General features: G+C 36.5%; 2 protein-coding genes across 3 annotated transcripts; one reads left to right on the forward strand and one right to left on the reverse strand.

The window, feature by feature from the left end:
* Positions 1-26: 26 nt before the first annotated feature.
* Positions 27-9559, forward strand: hmces (5-hydroxymethylcytosine binding, ES cell specific). 2 transcript variants are annotated; one of them, XM_048173648.1, is made up of 7 exons: positions 28-172; positions 3241-3446; positions 3516-3659; positions 6770-6949; positions 7037-7191; positions 7296-7488; positions 8816-9559. In XM_048173648.1, exons 2-7 carry the CDS (start codon positions 3258-3260, stop codon positions 9014-9016), a joined length of 1062 nt encoding a protein of 353 aa, XP_048029605.1. In that variant the 5' UTR covers positions 28-172; positions 3241-3257; the 3' UTR covers positions 9017-9559. The 2 variants fall into 2 exon arrangements, with proteins under 2 accessions (XP_048029604.1, XP_048029605.1); XM_048173647.1 differs by having other exon boundaries at positions 27-172; positions 6770-7191.
* rab7a (RAB7a, member RAS oncogene family) lies at positions 9272-25633 on the reverse strand. Its single transcript, XM_048173649.1, has 6 exons — positions 25324-25633; positions 17462-17524; positions 14761-14887; positions 13604-13822; positions 11638-11766; positions 9272-10497 (listed from the first exon to the last, which is right to left on the reverse strand). Exons 2-6 carry the CDS (start codon positions 17512-17514, stop codon positions 10402-10404), a joined length of 624 nt encoding a protein of 207 aa, XP_048029606.1. The 5' UTR covers positions 17515-17524; positions 25324-25633; the 3' UTR covers positions 9272-10401.
* Between the last annotated feature and the right edge of the window lie 1976 nt (positions 25634-27609).

Below are 27609 nucleotides of genomic sequence, written 5' to 3' on the forward strand. Positions count from 1 at the left end.
TATTCTGTATGCAAAGCAGTGATTTGAAGAGTTATGAGCGGTTGTCCAGACAGAGGGCGCTATTTCGTGTTTACGCACAGTAATACACTTGTTCGTGTTCAGTGAACATCAACATCGTTGCTCTTTCTGCTTTTACATCCTTTACTTCAAAATAAGGACTTGTTATTGACGGGTGAGAATGTATTTTACCTTCTAACCTTATGTTAGTAGTCCCTATTATTTGTTAATGCATCTGTATCGTGTTTGCCAGTTTATGAAGGCGGTAAAGTCTAGGTGTGCAGAAACCGTTGCATGCAACTAGCAGTCTAGCCGAAACATTTGTAAAAAATAAGCTTTCAGGTGAAGTCTTGAGGTAAAATTAAACGGCGTTCATCCTTTTAAGCAGTTAAAGGACGTATTTTTTTAGAGTAAAGTGAGGTAATGGTGATGTAACTGCAGTTTAAACGGCCTGACAGCTAACGTTACTGCTTCACGAGCGAATCGTTCTCGTGAGTCGGATCTTCTCAATGAAATGGTTGAATGAATTGGAGTGAAATATGTCCGAGAGGTTGTCGAGTCAACAAATCATTAAATCATTGCCCGGAGAAGTAAGGAAGAGAAGTAAGGAACTTCATAGCCAAGAAGACAAGAGACGATTCCCTGTGGGACGTCAGAAACCGCGCGATGACGGTTTACGTAACTTAAAGGGATAGTTCACCCAAAAATAAAAATTCTGTCATCATTTTACTAACCCTCAGGTTGTTCCAAACCTGTATGAATTTCTTTATTCTGTTGAACACAAAGGAAGATATTTTGAAGAATGTGAGAAACTGAACAGTTCTGGGGCACCATTGACTTCCATAGTATTTTTTTTTTCCTACTATGGAAGTCAATGATGCCCCAAAGCTACGGAAGAGGATTAGGGCCAAGCAATAATAAAAAAATAAAACCATCTCGAGATTAAAGTTGTTAAATTTCGAGAAAAAACTCGTTAAATTTCGAGAAAAAAGTCGAAATAAAATGTTGAGAATAAACTCATTAAATTACGAGAAAAAACTCGTTAAATTTCAAGAAAAAAGTCGAGATAAAATGTTGAGAATAAACTCATTAAATTACGAGAAAAAACTTGTTAAATTTCAAGAAAAAAGTCGAGATAAAATGTTGAGAATAAACTCATTATATTACGAGAAAAAAATCTTTAAATTTCGAGAAAAAAGTCGAGATAAAATGTTGAGAATAAAGTCATTAAATTACGAGAACAAATTTGTTAAATTATGAGAAAAATATCGTTAAAGGGATAGTTCACCCAAAAATGAAAATTTGATGTTTATCTGCTTACCCCCAGGGCATCCAAGATGTAGGTGACTTTTTTTCTTCAGTCGAACGCAAATTATGATTTTTAACTGCAACCGCTGCCGTCTGTCAGTCAAATAATAGCAGTGGATAGGAACTTCAACTATAACAGTAAATAAAACTTGCTTAGACAAGTCCAAATTAAACCCTGCGGCTCGTGACGACACATTAATGTCCTAAGACACGAAACGATCGGTTTGTGTGAGAAACCGAACAGTATTTATATAATTTTTTACCTCTAATACACCACTATGTCCAACTCCGTTCAGCTTCCGGTGAGTGAGGTCTGATCGCGCTTCTGACAACGGAAGTGATGTCTCGCGCTCATATGAAGTTCATATGAGCGCGAGACATCACTTCCGTCATCAGAACGCGTTTTTTGACCTCACTAACAGGAAGCTGAACGAAGTTGGACATAGTGGTGTATTAGAGGTAAAAAATTATATAAATACTGTTCGGTTTCTCACACAAACCGATCGTTTCGTGTCTTAGGACATTAATGTGTCGTCACGAGCCGCAGGGTTTAATTTGGACTTGTCTAAGCAAGTTTTATTTACTGTTATAGTTGAAGTTCCTATCCACTGCTATTATTTGACTGACAGACGGCAGCGGTTGCAGTTAAAAATCATAATTTGCGTTCGACTGAAGAAACAAATTCACCTACATCTTGGATGTACTGGGGGTAAGCAGATAAACATCAAATTTTCATTTTTGGGTGAACTATCCCTTTAAATTTCGAGAAAAAAGTCGAGGTAAAATGTTGAGAATAAATTCATTAAATTACGAGAAAAAACTCGTTAAATTTCGAAGAAAAAAGTCAAAATAAAATGTTGAGAATAAACTCATTAAATTACGAGAAAAAACTCGTTAAATTTCAAGAAAAAAGTCGAGATAAAATGTTGAGAATAAAGTCTTTAAATTACGAGAACAAATTTGTTAAATTATGAGAAAAATATTGTTAAATTTCGAGAAAAAAGTCGAGGTAAAATGTTGAGAATAAACTCATTAAATTATGAGATTAAAGTCATTAAATTATGAGAAAAAAGAACAAATTCGTAATTTAAAGATTTTTTCTCATAATTTAATGACTTTATTCTCAACATTTTATCTCGAACTTTTTTCTCGAAATTTAACGACATTTTTCTCATAATTTAACAAATTTGTTCTCGTAATTTAACAACTTTTTTCTCGTAATTTAGTGACTTTATTCTCAACATTTTATCTCAACTTTTTTCTCGAAATTTAACGAGTTTTTTCTCGAAATTTAACAACTTTAATCTCGAGATGGTTTTATTTTTTTATTATTGCTTGGCCCTAATCCTTCTTCCGTACAAAGCAGCCTGGTTACAGACTTTCTTCAAAATATCTTCCTTTGTGTTCAGCAGAACAAAGAAATTCATACAGGTTTGGAACAACCTTGAGGGTTAGTAAATGATGACAGAATTTTTATTTTTGGGTGAACTATCCCTTTAATGATGTAAAAGGAACAGTTTACTAACACTACTTTACTAACAGTTCTTTGAAACGAACCGAACCAAACCAAACAAATCAAATGAAATACTGAAATAAACACAAGAAATAATAATAAAAGAGAACAAAAAGGAAAAAAAGAAAGAACCTATACAAATAGGCTATATTAGCATTTTGGTAAGCTAATAGCATATGTTGTGTATTGAAAAACAGTATTGTATCAGGTACTTTAAAAAGAGTAAAAGTAGGTTTTCTGTGTTGCCCATTTACATTTGTGGATAAAGAATTTTTAAATATATTGAAAAATATAAAACATTTTTTATATGAGTTGCATTTAGTGTGTATTCTTTTTAACAAAGAAATGCCAAATCACACCCCAGTTATTTTGTTAAAGGCATTAAGTAAATGTACCGTGTAATATGTGGTGATGTCACACAGGTTTGGCATGTGCCAGGATGTGTGGGAGAACGGCTTGCACTCTTGCGCCGCATGAACTCAGTCGTGCGTCGCGGTATCGAGACCGAACAGGACAACGACACAGACCCCGGTGGAAGGATGGAGACACCGACAAATACCGTCCCTCATACAACAAGAGTCCTCAGTCCTTCAGTCCTGTGCTGCTGTCCAACAGACACTTCAACAAGGCATGTCAAAACATATACACACACATTTTGTCACTGAAGAACAGCTCTTAAATAAACCACTTTCCATAGGATGCCCCTGTAGATGAGTGTGTGTTGGCAGCGATGCGCTGGGGTCTCGTCCCAGCATGGTTCAAAGAGAATGACCCCAATAAGATGCAGTACAACACCTCTAACTGTCGCAGTGAGAGCCTGCTAGAAAAGAAATCTTACAAGGTACATAAGACATCCTCATTTATTCTACATTAGCAGTGAGCCCCTGTCCACAGTAAAATGTCACTGGCCGAGTGAAACAGTGCTCCGCCCGCTCACTTTTTCAGCTGTGCTGGTTCCGGAAGCATTTTTTCCATTCATTTTACCCTTAGGGATTTTAGAAAAATCTTTGTTAAAGCTTAATAAGCCATGAACCAAGACAACCAGCTATTGTAATGTTATGAGGTGAATCAAAACATTACAAATTTTGATTTGAAGCAAAAAAGTAATTGAAAATCGGACAAAAAATAAATGTATAAGGCTGTACTTAACAGCTTTAGTGAGGGAAAGAACTAATAAACCATGAAGCATTGTGAACTGCATGATCAATTTATAAAGATGGAGAAATAATTTAAATATGTGGATTATATACTTAAATATTTGTAAATATGTTGCATATTTTGCAATAATTAATTAAAGGTGCAATATATAATATTTTTGCAGTAAAATATCCAAAAACCACTAGGCCAGTGTTATATATTTTGTTCACTTGAGTACTTACAACATCCCAAATGTTTGCAACTATTTGTAAATAGTGAGAAAATTGCAATTTTAACCAAGGCTCCGGGACGTGTGAGGAGTCGCCTGTCAATTGCGTCATACCTGCGTTAACCCTCGGTTTCCGGTTTTATTTTGTAGAAACCATGGAAACACCAAAGACGCTTTAAAATATTACACGTTTTAATAGACAAGGGAACAACTGTTTTGATATATTTATAGACAGAAAACTAATTGTTGTTATATAGCTCAACACGTTTAGTCTTGTTTAAATCAATTTTCTTGATTTTTTGCGAGTACCATGCTTTACCATGCCTCAGAGAAAAACACTATTTTGTCAAGTAGCTAACATAGCATAATCAGATGCAGCTTTATTTTTAGTAACAGTAATACATAATTTTCTCCATCATACAATACGTTTTAAAATTAATTGCATGCCATTTATCAACACAAGCCAAATCCAATATTTAATATGATATTCTAAAATCGATCTATCTTACTGCAGTGTGTCTCAAACAAGTGTCTCACAGCAGCCACCGAGCGAACGCACAGAGTAACTTTATAACATATTCAACACACTCAAATGTATCTAATATGTTAAACAGAGCTGTGTTACCTCATACTCATGGCCGGAAAAGCGGAAGCGGCGCCAGTGACTGTGTCATAATAAAAGTTCCGCCGCTCACGGCATGTGTTGAGCAATCGCTCCAGTGGCCTCGTTCAGCTCCCACAACACTCGGTCCTGCTCTGCTTCATACTACAGTAACGTTAATAATCGCATCCATGAACATGATTTCTTCCCGACTCCAATCCCTATTCTTTTGCACCGTCTGTTGAGGTGAAGACCACATGTCCCAAGATTTCGCTCTAAAACTTGCCGTCATCAAGCTATGCCTTTGTTTTGAATAGGCATCTAGCGACCTCTAGCGGACAAAATTATTACATATTGTACCTTTAACTTAAAATATATTTTTATATGATATAAAAACTGTATATTTTAAGTTAATTAATTATTCATTGCAAAATATGCACACATTTACAAATTTTTAAAGGTGCCCTAGAATCAAAAATTGAATTTTCCTCGGCATAGTTGAATAACAAGAGTTCAGTACATGGAAAAGACATACAGTGAGTTTCAAACTCCATTGCATCCTCCTTCTTATGTAAATCTCATTTGTTTAAAAGACCTCCGGAAAACAGGCGAATCTCAACATAACACCGACTGTTACGTAACAGTCGGGATCATTAATATGTACGCCCCCAATATTTGCATATGCCAGCTCATGTTCAAGGCATTACACAAGCCAGTATTAACATCTGGATCTGTGCACAGCCGAATCATCAGACTAGATAGCGAAAAATGGCAGATGGAGCAATAATAACTGACATGATCCATGATAACATGATATTTTTAGTGATATTTGTAAATTGTCTTTCTAAATGTTTTGTTAGCATGTTGCTAATGTACTGTTAAATGTGGTTAAAGTTACCATCGTTTCTTACTGTATTCACGGAGACAAGAGCCGTCGCTGTTTTCAATTTTAAACACTTGCAGTCTGTATAATTCATAAACACAACTTCATTCTTTATCTCAAGGAGCGCGAGATTTAAAGGGGCCGCAACCTATATATCGGTGCATAGTTAATGATGCCTCAAAATAGGCAGTTTAAAAAATTAATTAAACAAATCTATGGGGTATTTTGAGCTGAAACTTCACAGACACATTCAGGGGACACCTTAGACTTATATTACATCTTGTGAAAAAACATTCTAGGGCACCTTTAAGTATTTTGAGACCATAGTGAGAACATCTGGATTACGTCATTTGTGGTGCTTCATGGGAGAAGGCAGAGCTAAAGAGCTCTTTTGGCACGCTTTGGTTTTTCAACTCTCTGATTGGTGTAAATTTTTTTGTACAGCATCATGGGTAAATGTAGTTTTTCATCATGAATTCCGCTGTTCAACTATTGTTTTAAAAAATTACATGGGCTGATGGCTTCAACAAAAGGAAATATAATCGATTAACAACCTCACAGTAGGTCTGTCTTTAAAGGTTTATAAGTTATTGTTAAAAATAAATTTCCTTATGGAGAAAATTAATATAGAGTGAAACTGACAGGTTCTGGAAGCCCATGATTCTGCAGAGAAATCTCCCTCAATCAGGAACTGTCTCAAGCAAATCACAGCAAAAGATATTAAGATATTTCTTCTTTTTTTTAAAGAAATTATTTTTATTGAACGTGTATGCATTAAATTGATCAAAAGTGACAGTAAAGACTTTTATAATGTTACAAAAAGATTGTATCACAAGATTAAATGACATTTTATGATATATTACAAACGAAAACAGTTGCTTTAAATTGTAATAATATTTCACAATATTACTGTTTTACTGTATTTTTTATCAAATAAATGTGGTCTTAGTGGGCATAAGAAAAATGAGAAAATACTTCCAGAACCAAGGTTGCTGAAAAAGTGAGAGAGCACTGTTGCACCCTATTATTTATTAAACATCAAATATCTACTAATATGCTGTGGACAGACAAATGATTTGTTGCTGGAAACTTATTGTACAGGATCCTCTTCTGAAAGGCCAGCGCTGTGTCATTCTAGCTGACGGCTTCTACGAATGGAGGCGACTGGAGAAAGAAAAACAGCCTTTCTTCATATATTTCCCACAAAGCCAAGGAGGACAAGTGCCCAGTCAACAAAGTACACAGCAGCCGAAATGTGACCAAAGTTTGGACCAGGGCGAGGTTAGCCCAAGTTTAACAGTCATACGAACTGCATTTGTTCACTTATGCCAGTCTTACTCATCTGTTTATTCCCCCACTTGTCTACAGAGCGATCAAGATGACAGTGACTGGGCCGGGTGGCGACTGCTGACAATAGCAGGTCTCTTTGACTCCTGGACTCCTCCTTGTGGTGGAGAGGCGTTGTACACTTACACTGTTATTACTGTAGACGCCGCTGCAAATCTTCAAAGCATCCATGACAGGTTGAGCAAATAAATATGACTCTTTTCACGTCACATCAAGACAGTGCCATACACTTTATTTTCTAGAGTCTAAATTAACCTCGAGTTAATGTGTTTTGCAACAGGATGCCAGCTGTGCTGGACGGAGAGGATGAGGTAAGACGATGGTTGGACTTTGGAGAAGTGAAGTCACTGGAAGCCATGAAATTACTTCAGCCGAAGTCCTCTCTGACCTTTCACCCTGTCTCGTCACTGGTCAACAATTCCCGCAACAACTCCCCAGAGTGTCTGCAGCCTGTAGACCCCACGATTAAGAAGGTGAAACATTTTATTAAAAAACAAAACAAAAACACTTTTCATACTAGTTTATTTAATACATAATACATCATTGAAGAATTTCAGTTTAGTAATATTTTTTTTTTTCTTAAAGTCTTAAGAATTCTCACCACATCTCAAATTATGGTTACTAGAATTCTGTGATGGAAATTATATATATATATTTTTTTTTTACATTTTTTGGAATGAAATCAAAATCTTTTGTCTTAGTGTTTTTTTTTTGTTGCTAAATTTTACAAATGAGTTGTATGTTTTGAAAAATATTAAGTATTGAAATGTTTTATCTATTCAACTTTGTTTAGATTAACATTTTTCATATACATACTCTACTTTTCAAAAGTTTGAAAGAAAAAAAAGTAAAAAAAAAAAAAAAAGGCTTTTCTGCTCACCAAGGCTGCATTTATTTGAAATACAATAAAAGTAGTAATGTTGTGAAACATTATTACAATTTAAAATAATTGTTTTCTATTTGAATATATTTTAAATGTAATTTATTTCTGTGATGGCAAAGCTGAATTTTCAGCAGCTATTACTCCAGTCGTCTTTATACTTTGATGAATAGAAAGTTCAAATGAACATCATTTATTTAAAATAAAAATGTTTTGCAACATTATGAATGTCTTTACTGTCACTATACTACAAATGTAATGTGTTCTTGCTAAATAAAAGTATTAATTTCTTAAAAAAATCTTACTGACCCAAACCTTTGAACAGTAATGTGCAGTAGTTCATATTTTTATGATGGATTTTAATAGTTTAAGGTTTATTGCAGGGATGGACAACTCCGGTCCTGGAGGGCCAGTGTCCTGCAGAGTTTATCTCCATCCCTGATAAAAACTCACTTGCCTATAACTTTCTACTAATCCTAAAGTAAGCTGGTTCAGGTGTGTTTGATTAGGGTTGGAGCAAACTCTGCTGGATCTGGCCCTCCACAGTTGTCATTGGTTTATTGTCTGGGTCTCAGAGAAGGGTAAAACAAAATTTACACATTACAAACATTTAAAACGTGGCAAAAATAAATGAAGGCATAGTAAAAACATTATGAAGGTGAAATCTATTAGATGAAACAAAAATCAACCAATGGGACATAAAAGTGCCAAAAGTTCAAAAAACACCCTTGTGATACTGCTCAATAACTGTTAATGATGACAGTATTTGAGGAAAAACAGAATGCCCTAAGGAGAGCAATCAAAATCTTTGACATGGGAATGCAATCTGCTACATATAGAGTAGTACATGTAGAGATGCATGTATGTATCATATCTTAGATATTCCTATTGATTCAAAACTGACTTTCCGCACTGTCCAGACCGTTCAACCTACAGCCAGCAGTAAAATGATGATGAGCTGGCTGAAAACTGCCTCGCCCACTAAGAGGAAGAATACAGATGAAGATACATCAGCTAAAGGACCTGAAGAAAAGCTTGAAGCAGTGAAGCAGACCAAGCCAGCTGGGACTCTCCAGCAATGGCTGCTGGGAACTAGCTCCAACAAGAAACCAAGGACTTGAAAACAGAACTACAGTGTACTTCCTTACATACTGTAGACATCCCATGTTTCAAAATGAACAAACTGACTAGTTTAAAGATTTAAAATGCCTTAAAATGATAAGTATTCATTGTGTAGATGTGTTCCTTTTTCATGACTTTATATGACAGAAATAAACATTTCACATTTAATAGTTGATTTGTGGACACATTTCATTTGTTCATTTCAAATAGTTCCAGTTGATATCACTTCTCCAAAACACTCAGTGCACAACCCATTTACTCAACAACTTAATTTTATTTCCATTATTACTTTGAAATACATTTATCTTGAACAATGTATGCTGTGCATTTTGCTTCATTAAATGTCATTAACAATTCAGTTTTCCCCCAATGGTGTCTAGTTGTGTTTATTTGTATATAATGCAACAAAGATCATAATAATTACAATAATAATGAACAGACAGGAAAATATCCAAGTGATACTGAGCACTTAAATTCTCTACCATCCTGAGCTACTGGTAGAGTCCAGGCAAGAAATTAATGAAAAAAACAAAAACAAAAACGACAAGAGATGGCCTACGCCACTACTTGTTCATGGCAGACTCGCGGTGATTCGGTCATGCTGACATGAGGATTGATGATTAAAAAAAATACTAATTGTCATAATATGAATTGTAGATAATTTAGATGTAATATCTAAATTTCCCATCACTTGGTTGGGAATTCATGTTTTCGTTTTCCATTTCGAGGACAGCGTTTGGGCGTATGCTGGATTGCAGTTCTCAGTTGTAACAGTGGGGGCAGTGTTAGACCTCCAGTGCTTCGGGACCTCAAAAACTGAGGAGCGTTTTCGGGTTCACGACTTCGAGAGGCAAATGTTGCATGCTTTATGCCAGGCTGCCATTTTATTTCAAGCAGAACGATGAAGAATATGACGGGTAGTTCTGGTACCAACATACGGCTTTAATGCTCTAATACACCCCCCCCATCTTTCAGCGTTCACATCACACGTATTTCAATTGCACTGCGGGATGGGATCATATAAAATGTCTCAAGAGCCATTCAAGTGTTGTGAAGACTTTTTACGTGGGCGAGGATTCTGCAGAACTGGTGCGCAGCGTCGGGATTCGTGTACGGAAATTGAGCCTCTGGAGCATATGTGGGTGTGTGTGTTGTGTCTAAGGCTGTGAATGCGAACTTTGTAGGATACTGAATGAGAGGAAGTCTGCTCGTCTACAAAGGCCAGTGATTATATCGAGTAAAGGGAGGAAAGGAGATAAAGAGGGAGGGAGGGAGGGAGGGAGGGAGGGAGGGAGGGGTGAAAGAAAGAACGCAAGAGAGAGGGAGTGAGGCAGAGACAAAGCCAGAGAGGCTGAGAGTGAAACATTGCGCCCCCTGGAGGTCCTCAGCAGCTACAAGTCTCTGCTGATGGCTTGGCTCTATCGTTCCGGTCCAGTTTAATTGGCTCAGGAAACTCGTTGTACAACTCCACTTCGGTTTCCTACAAAATAAAAAAGGGGTACAGTTAATTACAAAGTATACTAGATTTGAGGTGAATGCTTAAAGGAATAGTTCACCCAAAAATTAAAATTCTGTCATCATTTACTCACCCTTAAAGGAACACTCCACTTTTTTTGAAAATAGGCTCATTTTCCAATTCCCCTAGAGTTAAACAGTTGAGTTTTACCATTTTCAAATCCATTCAGCCGATCTCCGGTTCTGGCGCTACCAATTTTTTTGACCCGAAGATCGGCTGAATGGATTTGAAAATGGTAAAACTCAACTGAACTCCAGGGGAATTGGAAAATTAGTCTATTTTCAAAAGAAGTGGAGTGTTCCTTTAAGTTGTTCCAAACCTGTATGAATTTCTATGTTCTGCTGAGCACAAAGGACAATATTTGGACGAATGTTTGTAACCAAAAAGATTTACCCTCATTGACTACCATTGTATTTATTTTCCCTACTATGGTAGTAAATGGGGGCGAGATCTGTTTTCTTACTAACATTCTTCCAGATATCCTCCTTTGTGTTCAGCAGAACAAAGAAATTTATACAGGTTTGGAACAACTTCAGGATGAGTAAATGACTGAATTTTCATTTTTTTGGGTGAACTATCCCCTTAAGTCTTGTTCACACAAAGAACGATAACTATATTTGCATCCAGACCAGCAGACAATAAGTTTGTGTTAATTATCAACACACACTCAGGCATGTGATCAGCTAAAGACAAAAAAAAAGTAGGATTGCACTAAGCCATATCACATTCTCAACCATGCATTGTCAAAGTTCACAAAAAGTGAGCAACTGGTGAGTAACACCATTTCAATGTCATAATGACATATTTAAACGTTATTTCCTGTGAGAAAAACTTAATTCCTTAAAATAGCTTGAATGTAACTATATGCAAATTAGCCGCACCTCCACTCACACCAGCTCAGAGATCCACTTGGTCAACTTTACTGAGGTAAACACTGCACAATGGTATAGCTTTTTACATAGTCGGACACACAACGGTAATTAATATGATTAGCCTTTTGCTTGACTATGTTATCAAACAGCTAATAATGTGTTGCTAATGTTACACAAACCATATTCCCATTCTTTTTTTCTGCAGGTACACACACACACAGAACACATGTACCTGTTTGAGTGCATTGCGTGCGATGGTCTGGAAAGCCTGCTCTACATTGATGGCCTCCTTCGCACTGGTCTCAAAGTATGGGATGTTGTTCTTACTCTGACACCAAGCTTGTGCCCGCTTGGTTGTTACCTGAGGGTGAATGTGTGAAACAAAGAAGGAAAATATCAAAATGCGAACTTCACAGAGCTACCGAGACTGAATAAGGTTGTAGGTAACGGTCAATACATGATTATAATCAAAATTAGAAAATGAGTGGAGTTTGTCCATGCTAAAGTCTCCAACATGATACTAGGCAATATCTCTCAGGTCCTTTAATATACACTACAATTCAAAAGTTTGGGATCAGTAAGGATTGATCAGAAGGGACAGTAAAGACAATCATAAGTTAAATCATGACAACTCTCTGAATAGTTTTAACATGTTATCCAATATGGCAACTTTAAAGGTCCCGTTTTTCGTGTTTTTTTGAAGCTTTGATTGTGTTTATAGTGTGCAATATAACATGTGTTCATGTTTCGCGTGTAAAAAAACAGAGTATTTTTCACATAATTTACTTATCTGTATACCGCTGTTTCCACTGTCATAAAAACGGGCTGATGACTTCCTTGTTCTATGAAGTCCCTCCTTCAGAAATACGTAACGAGTTCTGATTGTGCCAGCGGTTCCTGTGTTGTGATTCGACAGCAGTTTAGCACATCTTGCCCATAAAGGTCACGCCTCTTACCATAACGTGGAGATGCACGCGCTCAGTGTTACTGTAAACATGTCTTTAATTTTACCCTATCAATTTTAGCCGGAATCAGACCCGGTGATTGGACTGCGGGATGAAAATAACAGCGTTTCGACGACATGGCGACAAACACACTCTACAAACGCAACTCTTGTGTATTCCTGTGGGCGGAGGTTAGTCAAAAAACTGTTTTAGTGACGTCATTAAAGAAGGAAGTAGAGGGATGTAGTCCAAACTGGCCGTTCGATGTAGGCGACTTCTGTTAAATAAAATATCTCGCTTGGCATTGAACTTTGAGCTTTAAAATTTTACAGATTTTATTTATACTCTAACAACAACATTACACACTAACTAAAGTTTGAAACATGGGATCACGAAGAACAGGACCTTTAATGTATTTGGTCTTGACGGACTGGATCTGGAACGCTGCTGTTTCTGCATAAATAGACACATAAATCCCGTAGCAGATCTAGGCAGGTGGAGCTGGGGGAGGTGGAGGGTTTTCAGAGGAACTCTGATAGAGCACTGCAGGACTAGCTTACAGCAAACATTGAACCAGACTATTTAAATGTTGAGCATGCAATCTCATTGGCTGCAGGATCAGCAGAGGCCAATCAGCTTGTGCCATGATGCAATTACTTGCAGACTGCATGTAAAGGACCTATCAGCCTGCGCCCTCTAGAATTTCATGACTGAACTAGTTATTTATTTGCTGTATCATTCACTGGAAGTTCTGGGACTTCAAACTTCTCCAAGACACTTTACATGTATATGGAGAGGGTGCAGCTTGTCCTAAATTAGCTCCCTTGGCCTCTTAGAATGTGACGTGATCTTGAAATATACTCCGTACTCACTTCTATATGTACAAGAGTCAATTACATGATTATTTATTTGTACAGACCAATCAATTTATTCTAAAATACCTCACAAATGCAAAACATAGACACAATGACATGAATACACATCTGAGCATGTTTTTAATTGAATTCATTTTCAAAAATACAACTGTCCTGATATAATAATGAAGACAAAAAGCCTCAAGAAACATGTTAAAAGAAAAACTTAAGTAGTTGTCATTATCTTTTATTATTTACATTATTATAGAAAACTAAAAAATTTTAAATTCTTTTTAATTCTTAAGTTTTATAAATGCTTATCTAAACTCACGTGGTGTGAAGAGAAAAAAAAAAAAAAAAGAAAGAAAAAGTAAAAGTATCCCTGCTCCACAGCACCGACCTGCCTATTCTCCAGATCAATTTTGTTGCCCAGTACCACAAAGGGGAAGTTCTCTGGGTCGCGTGGGCTGGCCTGGATCAGAAACTCGTCCCTCCAGCTGTCCAGTGTCTTGAAGGTGTTGGGGGCAGTGACATCAAACACCAGCACACAGCAGTCAGCACCGCGGTAGAAAGCCACACCCAGAGACTGGAACCGCTCTTGACCTGCTGTATCCCATATCTGAATGAAAGCAAAGATACAGAATATTCACACAAGTTCATTCAAATATGAATTTTCTATCAAGCTCTTATTGCGTCTCACAATAGCTACATTTCTATCCAAAGTTGCGAATTTAACTTATGCGCAAACTGAAAAATTGCATAAAACAGTTGCAAAAAGTGCACCGTTTCCATCCCGTGTGTTCAAGATAACAAAACCATCACTTCCTGGAAAATTGGCACAAAAAAAAAAAAAAAAAAAAAGTGAGCATTTGAGGTTTGAGGCTCAATAACGACAGGAAATGACTGAGATATCCTTGAGCAAGGCACTTGACCCCCAATCGCTCTCTGGCCGCCACAGCAAAAAAAGGCTGCCCACTGCTCCGTGTGTGTGCGTCCATGGTTTTCAGTGTGTGTGTGTTCACAACTCACTACTCCTAATGTGTGTGCACTAACTGGATGGGTTAATTGCAGAGGAAAAATTCCAAGTATGTGTAACCGTACTTGGCATTCATGATTCACTTGGGGGATTTATCCGGTAAACGCGTTTCCATCATAGTTTATGCACGTCTTCTTGTTGGATAAACAAAATTATCCACCTCAATCGAGCGCATTTTAGTGCTTTTTATGCAATATCCCAAAATTCAAATAAAATTAGGTGGATGGAAACATGTCTTGTGAAATCTGTTATTTATTTTATGCTCCATGGAAAAAAGAAAGTCAAACAGGTTTAAAAATGATGTGAGGGTGAGTAAATGACAGAAATCTCATTTTTAGCTGTTTACGTATTTTCTCTAAAGCCTGCTCTCAGTTTATAAGAGATAAAATTATGAAACAAAAATGTAAAGCTAGCTGAAGTAATGAGATGACACTCTCTGGAATGGGGAAAAGAAGAATGCTTTAGATGCTTTCATTTTTATTTCAAAGCATCATGTGCTTTCAGTAAAAATAACCCATCACCTGCATTGTGACAAGTCGGTCATCAACCATCACTTCTTTTGTCAGGAAATCTGCTCCTATAGTAGCTTTATACTGATTACTGAACTTCTTATTCACATACTGGTTCATCAGAGATGTCTTCCCAACCCTGTTGAGACAAAAAAAGAACATTCAAGCCAGCAATTGGCAAAGAGAAAGTAGAACTAACATCATCTGTGATTTTGTATGACTCAAAGTTCTGCACAAAGAAACACTACATGAAAAATCGAGGCCATAACAAAATTTACATCCCCTTCATGAAACTGAAACTATTTCCTTGAGAATTTATATCCCACCCACAAGCTTTCCCATCTGGAAAGCTCATAAGACACTACAAGGAAATAAAAGATTGAATTTTTAGACATTTTGTTTTTAAGAGGCTGACATGACACAACATTTATATGTGTCACGAACATATGTTTATATTGTCAAACAGTGTACTGGTAGGGTGTCACAGGGTATGTGTATTTATAGCATTCTTTGCACTTTTTTTATCCAGGATTTTCAGCTGAACATCTAAATGCTCATGTGGCATGACTCTGGGACACGGTTCATTTTGCATTCAATGGCAATTGGTCACACTTCTGCTTTAAAGCTTATTGGTGCAGTTTTATTAATCTTACAACAAACTAGTTATATTTTAAAATAATAATAATAAAAAAAAAAAAAAAAAAAATCACTTGTGTCCCTAGAGATTTGTTGCCTGGACAATCCAGCCTCACCACTGTACCAGCGGATGAGTCTGGTCGGCCATTGAATCAATTCGATTTCTAGGGCGGAGCAAATCCGAGCAAACAGGAAGTGGAGTAAACCAATCAGAGAAGGACGGATATGACGTTAGCAAAGCGACGAGAGTCAACAGCGAAAAGTAAATAATTAATTTGTTTTTGGTCATTTAAAACTGAATTCACGGCTGAACGGAACAAACTCTCGGGTCTCCTGCACGCAATCTTTGTTGATATTGAAGGGACTTTCACCGCACTAGGGTGACACTGTTTGCGTCGCTGAAATAAACGAATCTGATTGCGCGGTACGGTTTGGAGTTACGGTACTCGAGGTGAGACGGAGGGCGGACTGACCAGACTGATATATCTTGCAGAAGACATATCATTCTGGACTTGCCAGGCAAAGAGATTTGAGCATACAGTAAGAAAATGTGGGGTCAATGAGAATTGTGAAAAGACCAGGTATAAATGTCCTCCAAAACACATTCACGGTGGGTAAGTGACGTAACCAGAGTTGTGGCTAAACACTGTTAACACTGTCAACACCGACTATCACAGTGAGCCTAATCTGAGTGAAATGGCTTCTTGAACAAAAAAAAAAAAAAACAGTAGGGCAGGACTTGATTTTGTCAATCGGAATTGGTTGGATGAATGTGGTTTGCTATTGCTGTGATGTCATGTGAGTGACAGGTTGTCCCGCCCTCATGCTAGTAAACATTATCAGAGAAGAGGTGTTGCTACAAAAGAAGTTATTTTGATGAAAGATTATGACAGCACATTCATTTAAAAAAACAAAAACAAATAATGATGTGCACAGATATTTATATTTTATATTCTATAAAAATATAAATGCCTATTTTGGTGTTATGTCAACGTTAATCTATTCATACTACTATTATTTATTTAACAGAATGCTCTATAATTTCATCCTTTAAAACTTAAAGGTGCCATAGAATCAAAAATTGAATTTACCTTGGCATAGTTGAATAACAAGAGTTCAGTACATGGAAATGACATACAGTAAGTCTCAAACTCCATTGTTTCCTCCTCCTTATATAAATCTCATTTGTTTAAAAGACCTCCGAAGAACAGGCGAATCTCAACATAACATTGTTACGTAACATTCGGGATCATTAATATGTACGCCCCCAATATTTGCATATGGCAGCTCATGTTCAAGGCATTAGACAAGGGCAGCCAGTATTAACGTCTGGATCTGTGCACAGCTGAATCATCAGACTAGGTAAGCAAGCAAGGACAACAGCGAAAAATGGCAGATGGAACAATAATAACTGACATGATCCATGATTACATGATATTTTTAGTGATATTTGTAAATCGTCTTTCTAAATGTTTCGTTAGCATGTTGCTAATGTACTGTTAAATGTGGTTAAAGTTACCATCATTTCTTACTGTATTCACGGACACGAGAGCCGTCGCTATTTTCATTTTTAAACACTTGCAGTCTGTATAATTCATAAACACAACTTCATTCTTTATAAATCTCTCCAACAGTGTGTAATGTTAGTTTTAGCCCGTTAGCCACGGAGCATAGCCTCAAACTCATTCAGAATCAAATGTAAACATCCAAATAAATACTATAGTTACATAATCGGTTATGCTGCATGACGAACACTTTGTAAAGATCCATTTTGAGGGTTATATTAGCTGTGTGAACTTTGTTTATGCAACGTATTATAGAGTCGTGAGCTCGGGGGCGGGGAGCGCGAGGATTTAAAGGGGAAGCACGCTGAATCGGCGCATATTTAATGATGCCCCAAAATAGGCAGTTAAAAAAAATGAATTAAAAAAAAAATCTATGGGGTATTTTGAGCTGAAACTTCACAGACACATTCAGGGGACACCTTAGACTTATATTACATCTTGTGAGAAAGCGTTCTATGGCACCTTTAATGAAATTGGCAGAAGCTCTGACTTTGTTGAATGTGGAAACTCACCCGGAGTCTCCAAGGATGATCACCTTCAGAAGAACTTTCTTCCTTGATGTCATAGTGTCACAGCTGGGGAAGAGAAAGCACAAAGCATGAAGCAAAAATTTCAACAGCACGGCTCATATGAATAAAAAGGGAAGTGAAAGCAAAAACTGTTTGCACTCAAATAGGCCAATTTTCAAGGATGTGGAGACAGCAGAAGTGTTGTACAGTAGTATGTAGCAAGCTACAACTACTACATGCTAGAACCACAATCACCCATTTGATTGAACTTACACACTATAAGGGGCGATAAAAGCCTTTTTTGTTTCAATGACAAAACCCATGATTCTGCTTGCACTCTCAAATTGGTCATGTGTACTCTAACTACCAAAGTCACGAGAAACTTACTCTCAGAGATGACTTGTACCCTTGACTGCCTACTATTGAACACACAGACTTCCCTTTTTAAGAGGTGGGCTAGAACATGTCATTCACTAAATGCTTTTCCATCTTTCAATCAATAAAGGTCCATCTGCTGAGGTACTGCTGTTTATCCAGACCACGAGAACACAGGGCATGGATCAATGCTAAACACTTCAAGAAGTAAATCAAAATGACAGCGTTACTCGGAAACAGTGCGTCCTGCAACAGCAACAACTACCACCAAAAACCTAGCTGGCATTAACAGGGAGTCCTATGCCACATGGTATTAAATGTGCCAAAACACAACATTGGGCAGAGCATGGGGCGATCATAAATTATGGAAACTATAAGATCACACCTTTATTAGTCATTAATTATTTCTGTGTTATGGGTGATAACCAATAAATGGATAATATCAAAATTCAATACTAATTTGTCTAAATAAATTAAAAATAAAATACTAAAGAGACTAAAATCAATTATTTTACATACTACTAGTGAATTTAGGCATTACAACACTATAATGTACAGTATGAAAAATTGATATTTCATTTTCAGATTTGCTAAAGATTACACTTTACAGGTAATTTCAATAATTAAATTATTTGAGTTTTAAAAGAATGATTCAAGGGAGTGTTAGATTATGCCAAAGGTAATAAAAAAAGGGATGCACAATTAAATATGTGACCACAAAACCAGGTATATGGGTCAGTTTAATGAAATTGAGATTTATACATCATCTGAAAGCTAAATAAAGAAACTTACCATTTATGTATGTTTTTTTGGATAGGACAATATTTGGCCAAGATACAACTATTTGAAAATATGGAATCTGAGAACGAAAAAAAAAAAAAAAATCAAGATTTTGAGAAAATCGCCTTTAAAGTTGTTCAAATGAAGTCCTTAGCAATGCATATCCACTCACAAAATTATATTTGATATATTTACAGTAGGAAATCTACAAAATATCTTCATGGAACATGATCTTTACTTAATATCCTAATGATTTTTGGCATAAAAGAAAAAAGGATCATTTTGATCCATACAATGTATTGTTGGCTGTTGCTACAAATATACCTGTGCGACTTATGACTGGTTTTGTGGTCCAGAGTAACATTTCAATATTGGCTGATATAAAATAAATAAATAAATAAAAATAAAAAACAATCTCCAATATCAAACCATATTATACCAATATATATGTGTATACGTAATGGTAACATCAGATGACATTAAAATGGCAAGAATGCTAGACTGTCACTGCTAAAAGACTAATATTATACAAGGGTTGGGTATATTATTGACATAATATGATATCATAATTTAAATCATGGCATAGTTTGATCAAGTTGGATGTTTCTTTTCAGCAATTATCTCAAAAATGTGAAGAATCTTATCAAAAACAGAGGGTGAGCATATTAAGACCACCTCTTATTCAATCAATGTGTCTTTACCTGGTCACAAAAGTAACAAAGATATACATTTTATACAAATATACCACTATTACAATACTGCTATAGTATGATCATACTAAACTTCTAAAGGAAAAAAAGTTCATTTGACTTTTCTGATCTAAATCAGTCTCCATATGCAAAAGCAACAAAATTTCAAACTGGCGACAGAACCCGGATGCAAATGGAAAAATATCTCTGGAAAATCAGCTTACAAGTAAACAATAATATATTATGTCCAGACAATGAAAACCCGCCCATCCTACCGCTATACTGAAGGGATGCAGTGTGCAGTTTAAAAATAAGCTTTAACATTAAACGCTTTGTAAACCCCCTAACATGGTGCGATGGGTTCAAGTGGTTTTAAATCAGGCCATTTGAAACTTAGAGACCCATTAGTACCTATTATCTGCACATTTTCATATTACATAACAGCATACTCCAAACAACTGGGATAAAATTAGGCAGATAAAATCAAATGTGGAATGGATTATGTAATTAGTCCTTCATTTAGTAGTGAAAAACAGCATCCAAATGTAGGGTTGGTCACAAAGGTCTAATATAGACTTTGAAAAACAACTTTTCAGCATATCTTGGTGAATCAAGGCTTCCCATATCATATACATTGATTTATATTCCATGGTAGAGAAGGATCAACTTTATCTGACTGGAAAATGTAACCATGTTACGAGGTCGTGCTTTCATATGAATCTGTAGAAAGTAAATTGTACAAAAACATATGATAGAAAAATACAAGCATGAAGGTCCACCCCTAAACATACCCACCACTGGGGCGTAAGTAGATCATACAAAAATGTATGAATGACATTGTACAAATTAGCCACCAATGTGTCAAAACATAAAATACTTGCCATAAGATTGTGTTGGAAATGAATGATTCATTTGTCATAGTATTTATATGGTTCTTCAAAGAATGTCATGTATTAAATATTTGTAAATACAGCAGATTTTGTTAGCTTTAATCAATCTGAGGTGTAATTTTTCCACTTAAAATCCAGACAACAGGGGAAAAAAATAAATAACCGTTTCATATCCAACTCAAACCTTGCAAAACGCTTCTTTCTACACCAAAATTAGCATGAATATCAAAAGCCACTATATAATTTATTATGCCCCCAAAGAGCTCCCAATTCTACATGAAAGCTTAGCTTATGTTCATTGACAATATCTTCAGGCTCCATGAAATGACCCTCAGGAACAAAACAAATGCTTGATTGGTTTTTAAAATGGTTTGTTTTAAATTAGAGTTACTAAAAAATACCAAAGCCAGCAGAGCTTTAAACAATGAATGAATGTGGTACTGAACTAGAATCAGTAGGATCCACAAGTGGACTGAAGAGCTCCTCTATACAAACATCATAACTTAAAGTCACCAACCTGGAACACTTAGGGTCTCTTAAAATCCACTATAGTATATCACATTGTTTCAACAGGTATTACAGGAGAGAAGCAATCACCAATACATACATGAAAAGATAGGAAAACCCCTGAAAATAACCAGGATATTGTAAAATTGCTGACATCTTTCCTCTGATTGTCCCATGTTGCATCAATCAATACAAGAAGAAAATACCAAAATAGGTTTCAAAAAGCTCATCTCAATTTCAGATGCTAGCAGATAAGCCTGGATTGGAGCAGAGTTGAAGTAATTTCACGTGTACCCTGGCCAACTCATATGACACATCCTCCTTCAACAGCACATATAGAAGCTTCATGTTCCATTTTCATTACAGTACAGCTCTGTCAAAACCTAACAAGCTGCCTACATACCTAGATTGCAATTTGGAGCATCAAAGGCATGTGCAGCCTTTTTTAACAAGGGACACGCCTTTGATTCCCAAAATGAATTCTAGCTCACAGAAAGTTGTTCTGCCTACTATTTAAAAAAAACGTACATGATAGATTGCATTATGCAACAAGAAATGTTTCAAATAATACATAGTTGACAAGACTTTATCATGACGGTCATGATTTACTCACCCTCAAGTTGTTCCAAACCTCTATAAATTTCTTTGTTCTTCTGAACACAAAGGAAGATATTTGGAAGAATGTTTGTAACCAAGCAGATCTCACCCCCCATTGACTACCATAGTATTTTTTTTTTTTTTCGTACTATGGTAGTCAATGGAAATATCATCTGAAATTGGTATCTTCTTTTGTGTTCAGAAGAACGAAGAAATTTATACTGGTTTGGAACAACTTGAGGGTGCGTAAATGATGACAAAATTTTCATTTTTGGGTGAACCATCCCTTTAAGGGTGCTTTCACACTTGGTTCAACTGCCTTGTCCGAACTAGGGGCGATTGTGCGTGTATATTGCATTCACAATATACTATATGAGTCCGAACTGCAGTACACTTTTATCATCAAAGCAGCAGCCGTTTACCCCTGTTGTTTGGTAATGACAACGCAGCAGAAGGCGGCGAAATGTAAGTGTTGCTCACCTCACTTTTATATTTTTGAACCTTTGGTTTTGTATTCAAAGCATCAGCACATAATGACACTTGCTTCTATCTCCTGCATATAAATGTTCTAAAGAACACATGAATCCAGCAGAAACGAGATATACTTTCTCTATGCTTGCAGCGCATTAGGGCTAGGAGAATGAGTCGTTTCGCGGATCGATTCCGAGATTTTCCGAATGCATCGCGATTCTCTCTTGAATCGATTCTGAGCTTAGTTTAACAGCAGATGGCGCTCTAGTTTAGTTTTTAACCGCATGCTCAAATGCTGATGAAGAAGAGCGCTCGTGCATTCGGCTATGTACTTGCACTTCAGAATGCTTTTATGACGTGAGATTAATGTAAACAGCCCACTGAAAACACACTTGACTTCAACTTTTCGAACTTTATGAATGATTATTTATAGAAGGTTCAAGTGGTGTGTGTAAGGAATTGGAAGAGAGCAGAGAACGGCTGTTTCTTAAAATGTTAGTTCACCCAAAAATGAAAATTCTGTCATTTATTACTCACCCTCATGCCGTTCCACACCCGTAAGACCTTCATTAATCTTCGGAACACAAATTAAGATATTTTAGTTGAAATCTGATGGCTCCGTGAGGCCTCCATAGGGAGCAATGACATTTCCTCTCTCAAGATCCATAAAGGTGCTAAAAACATATTTAAATCAGTTCATGTGAGTACAGTGGTTCAATATTAATATTATAAAGCGACGGGAATATTTTTGGAGTGCCAAAAAAACAAAATAACGACTTATTTAGTGATGGATTTCAAAACACTGCTTCAGGAAGATTCGGAGCACAAATGAATCAGTGTATCGAATCTACTGTTCGGAGCGCCAAAGTCACGTGATTTCAGCAGTTTAGCAGTTTGACACGCGATCTGAATCATGATTCAATACACTGATTCATTTGTGCTCCGAATCTTCATGAAGCAGTGTTTTGAAATCAGCCATCACTAAATAAGTCATTATTTTGTTTTTTTTGGTGCACCAAAAATATTCTCGTCGCTTTATAATATTAATATTGAACCACTGCACTCGCATGAACCGATTTAAATATGTTTTTAGTACCTTTATGGATCTGTCATTGCTCCCCCATGGAGGCGGATTTCAACTAAAATATCTTAATTTGTGTTCTGAAGATTAACAAAGGTTTTACAGGTGTGGAACGGCATGAGGGTGAGTAATAAATGACAGAATTTTCATTTTTGGGTGAACTAACCCTTTAAGCACGCAGTGCCATCTGCTGTTAAAAACTAAGTTTAGAATCGATTCAAGAGAGAATCGCGGAAAATCTCAGAATCAATCCAAAATCATTTCTCGATTCGCAACTCAACGATTTATTGTCCCAGTCCTACAGCGCATCAGTCACGCTTGTCAGAAAAAAGAGTGAGAACACATACAAACACAGTTTTACTGAATCATACGTCATCAATAGCAGTTCACTTCCGTAATTTAATACGATTGCATTCTTATCAGCACCAAATCGTACCGGAGATCACATGAACCGTACCCCTATGCGGACTTGGGTACGGTTCGCAGATGCGCACCCGAGTTTGGAAAACAGCGTTCACACATCATCCAATCAAACCAAAAGTGCTAGTGTGAGAGCACCATAAAATGGATATTTTGTCTTTTAATCCAATTTTGTGTAAAATTTTGACAGTAAATAATCAAAACAGAAATCCATCACAAACCAAAAAGCATGGTTAATTTCATGGGCAAAAAAAAGTCCATTGTCTGTTGTCAATAGTGCATCGATGTATGAAGAACAGCTTACACAGAAGTCACTTTACAATCAAGCAAATTTCTGTTGGCCAACCCATTGTGAAATCTGCGTGGAGAAATGCCTTTGGTCAAAATTTCTGGTTGCGCAAATTAAAATAATTTGATTTTGTCCCTTAAAATTTGGTAAATGTGGCCGCACCTTTACCCTGTATTAGACATACATTCTCGGACGCATTATGGTACATCTGACATGTCGGCATTGTCCTTTGACCCTCATGTTACTATGACATATTTACAAAAACTGCAAAAAAAATAAAAAATAAAATAAAAAAAAAAGAACTGTGGAACAACGTTCATGCTTGAGCATTTTCATTTTAGAGTGCAGAGTTTTTGAGGATGAAATCCATTCATTTCAATAGGAATTGAAGTGATTGGAAATTTCACGTGAGGGCAAAAGAGCAGGTAATGCGAATTTCTTGTATTGAACAACTAAAAGCTGCTTGGTTTTAAAAGTGACTTCTGTGTGAGCTGTGCTTCATACATTAAAACACTACTGACTATAGACAATGGACCTTTTTTCGCAGAAATTTTGCTGTGACCCCATTTTTAAAGTGCCACCAGACTTTTATGCCCTCATGGGACAGCAAAGTGTCCACTGGTTCCATACTTTATAATAGCAGATACACAGCATCAACCAAGAATGGTTCACCTATTTCCTAACTTTGTCATACTACACATTAAATACATACTATATTGTAAGGAATTGCACATATTCAGATGTAGGGAGAGTTGTATATTGCACATTTTTCCAAAAATAATAAGCCACTGGTGTATTACGCTATATTTAATGAAAATATATGCCTACTGTGCACACTATGTAGTTCAGATGTAGTATGCAATTCCAAATAGACGCTGTCTCGAAGCCAGCTCGCTAGATTTTAAAAGACAGCTCATGAGTGCAAACAGTTTTACGACTCCATATTTAATCTGGAACCCATGACACTCGGTAAAGTCGGATCACATGGTAGAGCACTTTCCTTTAGCATGCATAAGAATAGCAGAATGCCATCAATTTCAACAGCACATCGCAACAAATATTCAAATGCATACTCATCATACATACGCGTCTCTTATAAGTTTACAATACTTCCTGAACAATAAAAGGCACTCGGGCTATAGTGTAATGGAGGCTTTAGCCTTATAGTAAATTGTTCTTTATTTAAAATGGCTCGTTTCGCAATACTCCACAGCTGTTTCAGTGTGCTGTAAACAAACATACAAGCAGAAAGTGAATGTGTTGGTTGAGCAATCAGATGATTTCATATGAAAGCAAGACAGCGTTTCATATGAAATCAAGCGAGCTGCAAATACCATGTATAATCGATTGTTATTATGTTAGTGAGATTAAATAAAAATCTCTTCTTATGTATATTCATTCATTTTTTAAAATAGGCGTTTTAAAATAAATAAAATGTAAAACGACACAATCCTGCGCGACTGTCAGGCCTGTCAGGGTAACTAGAAACACCTGATCATTCAAGGGCCTGAATAGAGATCAACCCCATAGAGTGTAACTAAATGACTGATTTTAAGCAGAAAGGAAGCGCATACACAGAATAAAACATATACAGAAGGTGACTGAATTATCTCAGTGTCCTTTAACAGCATAACAAATGAGCTCGTTTGCTAACGTCAGTTAGCTTACATGTCAGTTACACCATCTCTCTCTCTCTTGACAAATCCACGACCAGTCTCTGTCTGGTTTTAACATGTCCAAGCATATATCTTGATTTTATGACTCACCTGGTTTATAAAGCAGGAGTTCTAGCGAATATCCGTCTGTATTTGCGCTGTGGTGTAGCCTGTGAGCTAAATCGCTACCGTGTCCTTACACAAGCCTGATGTTTATGAGAAAAACAAACAATAACTCCAGCCTCTGTCGCCAGCGGAAGACTGGATCGCTTAGGCTAGTGTATGAGTGAAGTAATCCTGAATCGGGGATACCGATACGGGTGCTGTTACTGTTATTGCCCCACTGTTACCTGACGGGTCTTTTTCTGTTTCGGGATCTGCTTTAACTTCCTCCAAAACAACCCTGTGATAGCCAGCGATGTCATCACGCAGGTGACGTCATCGCGCAGACCCCACAAGACACGCCCTAAAAGCGGACTGGATCGTTGCACTTTTTACACCTGTGAATGTTTATCAGGGAGTTTGTTTCTGTATTTTTATTGACTATAAAAGTATTGAATGCCAAACATGGAAGCCCTTTTCCACCACATAATTAAAGTATAAAGACATAAAAAGTCTATTATTATTTTATTTACCAAATCATGACTTTTTTTTTCTTATGTGGTGAAATGGGTTTCTATAATAATGTGAAAGGTAACGTACAAAAATATCAAATTATTGTTTGGCCAACAAATATTGTAAATTTAAAGGGTTAGTTCACCCAAAAATGAAAATAAAGTCAATTTATTACTCACCCTCATGCCGTTCCACACCCTTAAGGCCTTCATTCATCTTCGGAACACAAATTAAGATATTTTTGTTGAAATCCGATGGCTCAGTGAGGTCTGCATTCACAGCAATGACATTTCCTCTCTCAAGATCCATAAAGGTACTAAAACATATTTAAAACAGTTCATGTGAGTTCAGTGGTTCTACCTTAATATTACAAAGCGACAAGAACACTTTTTTGTGCGCCAAAAAAACAAAAATAACGACTTTTCAACAATATAGTGATGGGCCGATTTCAAAACACTACTTCGGAGCTTTGCGAATCGAATTAGTGACTCGGAGCGCCAAAGTCACGAGGAGATCCGAGTCACTGATTCGATTTGTAAACTCTGAAGCAGTTTTTTGAAATCGGCCCATCACTATATTGTTGAAAAGTCGTTATTTTGTTGTTGTTTTTTTGGCGCATAAAAAGTATTCTCGTCACTTTATAATATTAAGGTAGAACCAATGTAGGCTACTCGCATGAACTGTTTTAAATATGTTTTTAGTACCTTTTATGGATCTTGAGAGAGGAGGTGTATGACATGAGGGTGAGTAATTAAAGATGTTATTTCATTTTTGGGTGAACTAACCCTTTAATACCCCAACCAGGCATTATATATTATGTAGGCTACATTAACATTTGACTTTAACTCATTTTGCATTTTCATTCATTGTACACAGATAAGCTAAAATGTTGTTATATTTAAAAAATACACTCAATTTACACTAAAAAAAAAAAAAAAAGTGAAAAAAATGAAACGATCTGAAAAGACCTTCTTATAAAACGTCTTATATAATAGGAACAAATTACAAGTGAACACAAAATGCAAGTTTTATTTTCACTTCATCGTGGTTATAAATATTATTCTGTAGAAAAGAAATTATTGTTTTATTCTCTATATATATTTCCCCTGCTGGACCTATTGTTATACCATACTGGATTTTATTTTTAGCATTTAAAGGGATAGTTCACCCTGCTGTGGGAATTGACCCTTCGCTGGGAGTTTGATTGACAAGCGATCTAACCAATCATAACGCCGAATCCGCCATTTTGTCCGACAAAGCAGTCAGGAGTTAGAAGATTAACCTCGGTGGACTTGAACTTGAAAAATGGTGTGTACTGACGTCTTTCCGCGTTTGACACAACATTCCTTCTGATGTTCATTCATGTTTATTTGATGCTATAAATTAACTAGTAGTAAGAGATGATCGTTCATGAGCCGCTTGTGCTGAGGCGCTACAAGCGATCTGTCACGACACATTAAAGAGCCACAAAACGTTTTTTATTGTTCGAATTTCTTAAAAATAATACACAATTTGAAAGCTGGAACCTTGTTTAATATCATAAGTAACCTGCTCTGTCTTGTCTGTCGACGTGTTGTCAGTGTCCTCTTTGAGTCCGCGATGTATTTTTCACTCTGTGTGGCGTGACAGCGCCATGGCTTGTCGGACAAAGCAACAGTAACTAAGGGGGGCGGGTCTTTGCGAAGGGTCAATTGGATTCTGGTTTTGAATTTAGAATAGTTCATTTTAGCATTAAAGGGATAGTTCACCCGAAAATGAAAATTCTGTCATCATTCTGCTGAA

The sequence above is a fragment of the Megalobrama amblycephala genome, linkage group LG21 (assembly GCF_018812025.1).
Source record: "Megalobrama amblycephala isolate DHTTF-2021 linkage group LG21, ASM1881202v1, whole genome shotgun sequence".
NCBI classification, from domain to species: domain Eukaryota; kingdom Metazoa; phylum Chordata; class Actinopteri; order Cypriniformes; family Xenocyprididae; genus Megalobrama; species Megalobrama amblycephala.